The sequence below is a fragment of the Miscanthus floridulus genome, chromosome 4, assembly GCF_019320115.1.
Source record: "Miscanthus floridulus cultivar M001 chromosome 4, ASM1932011v1, whole genome shotgun sequence".
Taxonomy (NCBI): domain Eukaryota; kingdom Viridiplantae; phylum Streptophyta; class Magnoliopsida; order Poales; family Poaceae; genus Miscanthus; species Miscanthus floridulus.
The window spans coordinates 23,484,456-23,493,578 of NC_089583.1; the positions used below are offsets into that span (position 1 = coordinate 23,484,456).

Below are 9,123 nucleotides of genomic sequence, written 5' to 3' on the forward strand. Positions count from 1 at the left end.
CAATGACACCTTACACTCGTTGAAAGGAACCTAACAAACTTTGAATTATAATTTCTGCATTGTTCGGGAAAAGACAAGAAGCTAACTATACACTTTTTATTGGGACTTGATCCTAAAAAGGTAAATTTTTAGCCTTTTTCGTCTGGATTTAATTTCGTGTGGCCTATCTATATCTGTTTCGCATACCTCTATCACCGGCTAAACTAATTGTCTCTCCGTGTTTTGTCCGTTCTTCATCTTCTCTGTCGGGCATCAGTCTGTGCCTAGGAAGGCAGTAAAAAAGACAACAGAACTATATATATGCTCCAATCCGTCTACTGAAAGAAGTTTGAATCAGATCCGGAAAACAACAAAATTTCATCTAATCCGTCTACCGAAGGAAGTTTGAATCAGATCCGGAAAACAACAAACCAAAAATCACACGATTAACATGGACTCCTGGAGGCACGCACACGATATTTGGTTGGACGAAAGCTGTTCAAGTTTTTTAAGTAGTAACAGAAACAAAGAGAAAAGTATAAATTTTAATATAAGTAATTCTTTAATAGTTAAATTTACTCCCTTCATTACAAATTATAAGCGTCTTGAGTTTTCTAAATACATAACTTTTATTATACACTTAAATGTACTGTTGAGATACATAGTAAAAATTGTATATCTAAAAAATCTAAAACATCTTATAATTTAGAATTAAGTGATTATTAAATAGTACCTAATACTTATATCACCTAAAATTCTGACCCATGTGAGAACACGGATTGATGGACTAGTGTTTTTTTATAATGACTTTATGTCTTAAGTCCTGTGCTCACTTTGATTTTTGATCTAATAAAATTTCATCAGGGGGCAACTCTATTTTCTTTTAAAAAAAAAAGGTCTTCTGCTCACAGCTCTCGCAAAGCACGCTTCGTTCGAGGTTCTTGTTCCTCAGTTTGCCCTTTCTGTTCTTCCTCAGTTTTGCCTTGGAGAAGTGGGATTTAACGGAACTGATACAGAAGCAACGAAAGGCTTAGCCAATTGAGCTGCCTGCTTTCTTGACACGATCCGGCGCTCCGCCACAGTCCGGCGAGTCAGTCATCCAGTGGCAACATGGCTACGTTCGCTTGAGCTTATCCACTAGAATCGGTCCTACTTTTTAGTTATAAAATATTGTTTTTCTTTTATAATAAATTAGTCTTATAAATCAGCCGCAACCACGATAAATCCTGCGGAACAGATCGTGGAGAGGACAAGAATACATAGAAACACAGCAAAAGACAAGACAAAGTCACATGGTCACCTGTAGGTATCCAAGCTGTGAGTGCCAACGGAAAAGAAACAGTACCCAAGAACAGCACCACGTGGCTGCTCTTGTACCAAACACTTCACAGTGTCAGTAGGTGGTCTACCAGCCTGTCGACGTTCGTGCAGGACGACCCATCCTTGGCCATGCACTCCGCCACGCTGCTCCTGAGCTCCCGCGCCCTCCGCCGCAGCCCGGCGCCGGGCTCTCCTGGCCCCATCAGCGCGGCCACGGCCGCCTCCACCTTGCCCCTCACGAGCTCCCCGTCGAGCGTGAGGCCGGTCCGCCACACGTGCTCCACGTACCTCGCGTTCCCCATCTGGTCGCCGAAGCACGGGCGGGCCATGATCGGCACGCCCGCGCACACGCTCTCCAGAGTCGAGTTCCAGCCGCAGTGCGTCCAGAACGCGCCCACGGCCGGTTGCGCCAGGACCTCCTCCTGCGGCGCCCAGCTCACCACCACGCCCCGCCCGCGCGTCGCGTCGCCGAAGCCGTCGGGCAGGGGTGGCGCCTCTGCCTCGGACGGCGACGTGCCGCGGACGAGCCCCGGCCGGAGCACCCACAGGAAGGGGTGGCCGCTGTTGGCTATGCCCCAGGCGGTTTCCACCAGCTCGGCGGCGGACATGCTGGCGAGGCTGCCGAAGCTGACGTAGAGCACGGACGCCGGGGCTTGCGCGTCGAGCCACTCAAGGCAGCCACGGTCTTGCAAGAGCAGGCTGCTCGAGGCCGCTGGAGAGAGCTTGTGGAGCGGGCCGATGTCGAACACGGGCACGCCGAGGTCTCGCCGGAGCGACGCGAGCTCGCTGGACTCGAGCGCATCCATGGTGTTGAGGATGAGGCCCGAGGAGGTCGTCACAGCCGTCACTATACGCGAAATCACCTCGCTTATTACGCCGTGATAGGCTCTGGTGGTGGACGGAAAGTCCCGGACGCGGTACGGCGGCAGCTCCCTCACCGGCGCCTCCAGCTGCGACTCTGCAGCGGACCGAATCATGGAACACTCAGGAGCATGCATGAGGTGGGTTCTAGTGTCGTGCACTTGCGTTCGTCATGGATGAGAGCGCGCGCGTACTTACCTTGCGCAGGCTGGTACCCCTTGTCGCAGAGCATGGGGAACGCCGCGAACATGCGGAGGCACGCAGCGCTGCCGGTGCGCAGCACCAGCGTGGGCACGCCGAGCCCCCGCGCCACGTCCAGCAGCGTCAGCAGGTGGGCGTCAGCGACCAGGCACGCGACGTCGTCCCGCGCTGCCTGATCCTCCGACAGCAGGGCGGCCAGGCGCTCCCGGAACGGAGCCTCGCAGGCGCGGTTCACGGCGAGGATGTGCTCGACGGTCACCTGGAAGACATCCGAGCTGCCCTCCGGCAAGCAGTCGGAGACGGGCACGGGGACGAAGTCGTAGGCAGGGTGGCGGGACTTGTCGGGAGCGTTGAAGTGGGTGTGGAAGACGGTGACGGCGAACCCACGCGCGTGGAGCAGGCCGGCGAGCTGGAACATGGGGTTGATGTGGCCCTGGTACGGGAGCGGGAAGAACAGCACGCGGCGGCGCCGGCCGCCGGTGGCTGTGTGTCCTCCTATGGAATCCATTGGCGGTTCTCGTGGAGTGGAGTCTTGGATGTGAGGTTGCTGCCCACTTGCCAGTTGCCACCATGCTCTGTTCCTTAAAGTTAGGTAGGTTAGTCTCCGGCGGACATGGATTTAACTTTTAACTTCCAACATATAAGAGCAAGTATTATAAGTGATGTAAGCAAGCTGCAAGAGCTGCCACGTCACTTATGTGCTGAGTTGGAGAAAAGATATGGGAAGAGAGAACAGAAGCTGGTTGTTAGCCTACAGCTAGCTGATGTACATGTTATAAGGAACTCTGTGAGAGAAAGAGATGTGCCTGACATTAGTTGGCTGAATATGGCGTGTCAAAATCATACCGTCATCTAATAAGCTGTATTATTAGCCATGCGCTAAGCTCATTTGGATCCTTACCCTGCCCTTGCTTTGAATGCCTTTTGATTCGTCGTCTCATATTCCACTTTCACCTGTACACATGGATTTAGTTTGCCTTCTTCCATTGTCTTCCTTCGATCCCGTCCTTACTAGACTAAAGGGTACGTGGACTTTACTTTGCCTTCCGTACGTACTTTTACTATGTGTATTATCAGTAAAAAGTTATCTAAAAATATAAAACATCTTATAATTTAGAATGCAGAGAGTATATCATATTAGGGTGAACAATTTGATCCTTCATGATGATCCTTCATGATATATTCGGCCCATCTTATATAGTATCTTAAAATTTACAAAGTGTCTACTGAGAAAGTAGATAATTTTCAGAGTAAAACCAGAATATAATTCATGATAATCTCATATACTAGTATGTGATACTAGTTAGATTGGACAACATGAACAATGACAAAACGAACATCATCACGATTAAAACAGTAGGCATACTGAAATATAACAGATTGGATCATGGGATATGTACCTTTCATTTGCAGAGGGGGACATTGTTGCTGGTGATGGAGATGCCGTTGCAGGTGGTGGTGAGAAGTCGTCAATGATCAGTGGAGAAAGAGCTCAGAGCAGCTGACAAGGAATACACTAGGACGAGCACCGCCTAACTTATTCGTCCTCTCCTGGCGCAGGATGTAAGGATGACGAGCGTTCTGAAGACCTGCTCTCCCAACCGCGCTGGTGCACGCAGGCGCTTGGGATGGAGAAGCTACAGTGGTAGTGATGCAGCATCAAGAGGCAAAAACCCTAGCATGATTAGATGCGTTTTGGCATGGCCAATAGGCTATTTATATAGGCCTGTCCAATACGATCTCATATCATAATTATGATCTAAACCATGTAGGACTCCTACCTACAAACTTAAGGCCAAGTAACTAGAAACTAAAACTGTGTAGCACCCAGTTTTTAGAACAAAATCAGATACGCACCATATATGAGCCAGGAAATCAAATCTCACGTATAGCTACAAATAAGGATAACATTGAAAGACAATGCTCAATATATAACGTACTTAGTATAAATGATATAACCTTAAATAACGGAAAGACAACTTCGATCTTCGGATGAAGACTCCAATCCACAGGGGCAACTGACTGATTGATCACAAGCATAATCCCTCTAAACTCTAGCAATTTGGTATCCGTCTAGGATTTTTATTCAAATATTTGAAAAGTAAAGCAAGCGTAAGTACATGTCGTACTCAACAAATATAACATGGGGTTCATGAGACTCCGAAGGTTCACACTAGTTTAACTACGATTAGCTTTTAGTGAGTCATCTTTTAGCAATTAGGTGATAACAAGTTTATTCACAAGCCCATATAAACACATGATCAAGTAAACATGAATAATGAATAGCATAAACAATTAACCATTAATGAACACCTTTGTCATCAGTATCATCAGTGTTCATCATCTATTCTGTAAGGGTTCCAAGGCTGCTCGTGACTGTGAGCACGGCTGTTATAATAGTTTTACACTCTGTAAAGGTTATACACTTTCACTGTGAGTCGTGATTTACCCTTTCACCCGAGATGATCAACCTCTTGACCCACTACCAAGGAAGGTCAGCAGGGTTCATTATGAAGCCTTTCAAAGATTCGTCTAACAAGTTAGGGCCGCTAGGTTTTTAATTGGCAATCAGATATAGGAACCCCCATTTCAAATGGCATAATTCCTTCACGACTATACACATAAGAGTAGAGGTTGACCTATACTCGACTCGGCAAGCCCCTTTTGCATCATGAAGGTAACCACTAACAAGCTAGAAAAAGGTCCTCCTACTTGACTAAAGCCAGAGTCATGTAGCCCCCATAGTTGTACTGTAAGTCCCGCATGACCACTTACAGATAAGTCCTTAGGGAGAGGAATCTAGAACACCATAAAATAGCTCAATGCTCTAGCCCTCTTGTTCCATGTTGCTAAAAAGCATATTTTAGTGTTTATTGCATATATCATTAGTCAAGTTACAAGATCAAAGGTCTTTAATTGAGCACTAGCATCATAGTACCGAATGCAATACCCCATAGGTCTCAAGGTACAAGATAACAAAGTACTAGGGAATCCTTAGTGGTAATCAAGGTAGACACATGTAGTATGATAAGTGATTAATGGTGAATAGGTAACAAGGATAATCCCATGCTATACTTGCCTTAAACTCTGATCCTTCTTCTAGTCCAAAGCTTCAAAGGAACTCCTTCTTGATCAACACGTAAAGCTCACCGACTAGATAGGATCATAAAGCACCACACAAGCATCCATGTAATCATACACGAAGCAAACAATAGAACTAAATTAGAATAGTATACCAAACATAATAAACATCAAGTAAAAAAGGTTTTAAAGATGTTCTATATGTTACTACGATCACACAGGCGTGAAAAACACTCTAATCGGAGCTATAACAAAGAAGTTATAAATTAAACAAGATTTCCTTTAATAAAATAATAGATTCAATCTAACCTCGAATTTCAAAAGTTGAAAATATATTTAACTGTAGGATGAACATGTAGATTACGCAATTACGAATCTAACGCAACTTGAACGGATCAAATCAGAGTTAAAACAAAGAAGTTACGGCCTAAAGAAAATAGTGGCAAAATTGTAAATAGATGAAAGCGTATTTTGAATCTAACAGAGGTAATCTACACTTTACAGAAAATGAAAACATATTCTAGAAGTACGCCTTGGACTACGGGTTCTATTTTTCATGAAATTACAGGGGCCCTTATGCAAAAACGCCATGACAAAGGGGTATCGACCGATCTTGGCCGCTAGATCTGAGATGAACGGCGGAGATTAAATAGAAGGGAGTGAGTAAGGGGGCGGTCGGCCAGAACAGAGATAGGAGGCGATGGCGCCATGGCCGATGGTAAGCACTTCGCCAGAACTCGTCGAATTGATGACTCAGGCCTTCATTGGTCACAAAAAAGCATGGGGAGCAAGACGAGACGATGGCAACCCAACTAGGCAACTTATAGTGGCTTGGAGCGAAGGGAGGCGGCGCGTGGCTCGGTGAGGCGGACGGCAGACTGTGGCACTTAGGGTTCGCGGTGAAGTTATGACTCGGCGAATGCGGCTTGCTTTAGAGCTTGGTAGGGAGGCGGCACGGTGCGGCGCTACTATTTAAGAGGCGGGGAGGCTTGGGGCGCACGACAACGGATGGTGTCGTGGTGGCAGCGGACTCTCACGGTGGCAGAGTCCGGCGCGGACACGGCATAAGGTAGAAGACGAAGAGGATGCTGACAGGCAGGTCCCACAAGTCAGCAACAGGAGAGGCACGGGAGAGAGGGGAAGCGGTGCGGGCGACGCGGCTGTGCAGGCGTGGCTGGGTCAAGCAGTGAAGCTAGGCCGCGCGGAGTAGGGAGACGGAGTAGGCCGTGGGGAAGATCGAAGCGGGCCGAGAGCGGAGGCACGGGGGAGGGGAAAAAGACCGACGGGGAAAGAGAGCAGATGGGCTAGCCTACTGGGCTGCCTGCAGCCATGGGCCAAAAGAGGGGGAGAGGTTTTTTTCTTCTTTTGTTTTATTCCAAAGCATTTTTTTCAAATGAATTTTTGAATTCCTTTTGAATCTTGAATCAAATCACTCAACACAAAAACTCCAATGCAGCAGCATGTATGCACAAACATGTTGCTACCTTATGATAACTTTTAATTTAATGAAAAATTTTATTTTCCTATATTTCATGGCACAAAATGCAAATTCAAATCATTTTTCATCTATTTTAAAAAGGAGTAAATTTTAGGGTGTTACAATTCTACCCCCTTTAGATGAATCTCGTCCTTGAGATTCGGAAGATGGTGACCAAAGAGATGCAGATTCTCCACCTCTGGATGCTTCTTTACTTTGCATACTTGTTAACCTTACTCCAAGTAACTTACGAAACTGACTCCAAGATTCTAACAAATACTCCAGACAATACTCAGGTAACTCCAATCACTAGGCCACTTTTTCTTTTTAGTCCATACTTATTAGACCTCTTTCTTCATATGTTCACTTTCCAACGGAGCCTTTTCACTTTCTTGGTCCAAAGTAGGTTATGTCATCGATTTTAAAACATTAATGACTATATACGCTCAGGTTAAGTTGTTCAACTCTCAAACACAGTTCTAAGTCCATGGTGTCATTCGAATCTTCTTAGCATAACTCTCCTTTGCTAAGGGCATCGGCCATGACTTTGCTTCTCGAAGTGATAGCACTTTTACAAGTCATAAGACCTTGATTACTTCAATCCAATAATGATGTCACAAGCTCAAAACCATCTTAGTGAAGATGTCCTTCAGATTCTTGTGATCCACCTAAATGTCACTTGTTATGCCCAAGTAGAAAGTACTTCCATGCCTTACAATGGATACTCCACATAATATGTTGGGTAGTCCAACTCATGCTTCCTTAGTTGACTTAATGAATAAGCTACTACTTTTTCTTCTTATATAAAGACACATCCCACACCTCGACAAGGTGCATCATAGTAGATATAAATCTCTTGTCCTGATCTGGCAAGCTAATACATAGGTTTTACTTCAACCCCCCTTTTTTACTCCTTCAAATACTTATCTGAGGTCTCTTGATCCAAATGAACTTAAAACCTTCTCCAGTAGCCCTATCAATATCTTGATGGTCCTAGATAAACCTCCCTTGAACCTCTAACTAATTCTCATCATTGAAAACTCTGAGTTTCTCTCTCACATCCTTGGGTGAGTTCCTATCACATCATTAACTTTCTTCAATCCAAACCTTCTTGTCATGCTTAGTATATCATTGGGATTTCCTAAGACTCCATAGGACCATATGTAGTTATCCGGTATCTCATTCCTATGTCATCAACGCCTACTTGTCCTAGGTATGTTGAAGATTGGACTCCCAGCTAAGAATAGCTCGAATTACAGAGCCATATTGATGAATGCATCAATTCCTCGTAGATGATCCAATAACTTATCAACCGAGCAAAGGATACTCACTCTAGAGGATGAAGCCCTTAAGTGATATACATTCTCTGGGTACCACCTTTCTTATCAGATTAACCGATTCTTCCAAGAGAGAGCTAGAGAGCATAACTAAACTTCATATGGCACCTTGAGCATTCGGACCCTTCTTAGTTGGATAGTTTGCATAGGCGTGATCATCTATCTTATTGATCTCCTCCAAAGGTGTTTGTTCCTCTACACTGACATCTAAAAACTTATAGTCCACTTTACTATCCTCAGTGTACACACCTTCCAATAGATCATCCTCATATTCCTTAGGTGCAGGTTGAATACACTCATACTCAATTCTTTCTCCTGATGGTGTTATTAGAAGCACCGAACATTGGGCATACTTAATTACTCCTTTACAAGCAGATAACCATCCCTTTCTAAGGATAACATCAATGTCCATTAACTCCAAAACTATAAGGTTTGCCTCGAAGTTTACCCCCTTTATGTCAAGACTAACTTTTGTGTATATGCGGTTTGCCTTCTTTTCTTCTCCTAGAGAGTTAACTATTAGGAGTTTCCTCATTGGAAGCATAGTTATGTTATGGTCTTCTACATATTTCCTAGATATGAACAAATGTGAAGCACTGGGGTCAAACAAAACCATGGCAGGGGCTGAGTCTACTAGAATGAACCCCACGATAACCTCCTTAGCTCCATGAGTGGTAATCATATCCACATTGTTCAACCTGCCTTGAATGTAGTTTCGCTTTAACTTATTTCCTTACACCTACTCCTTATGGACATTCTGTTTTGGCTCCTGCTGCTATTGACTCTAGCTTTGATTACTCTCTGCAAACTTCTCAAGACAATTGTTCTTATATGGTTCAATCTTACCACAATCATAATCTTCCTCAC

The 9,123-nt window shown here is 45.0% G+C and overlaps 1 protein-coding gene across 1 annotated transcript; it reads right to left on the minus strand.

Moving 5' to 3' along the window:
- Positions 1-1,190: 1,190 nt before the first annotated feature.
- LOC136551155 (DIMBOA UDP-glucosyltransferase BX8-like) lies at positions 1,191-3,157 on the minus strand. Its single transcript, XM_066542739.1, has 2 exons — positions 2,359-3,157; positions 1,191-2,257 (listed from the first exon to the last, which is right to left on the minus strand). Exons 1-2 carry the CDS (start codon positions 2,867-2,869, stop codon positions 1,365-1,367), a joined length of 1,404 nt encoding a protein of 467 aa, XP_066398836.1. The 5' UTR covers positions 2,870-3,157; the 3' UTR covers positions 1,191-1,364.
- Between the last annotated feature and the right edge of the window lie 5,966 nt (positions 3,158-9,123).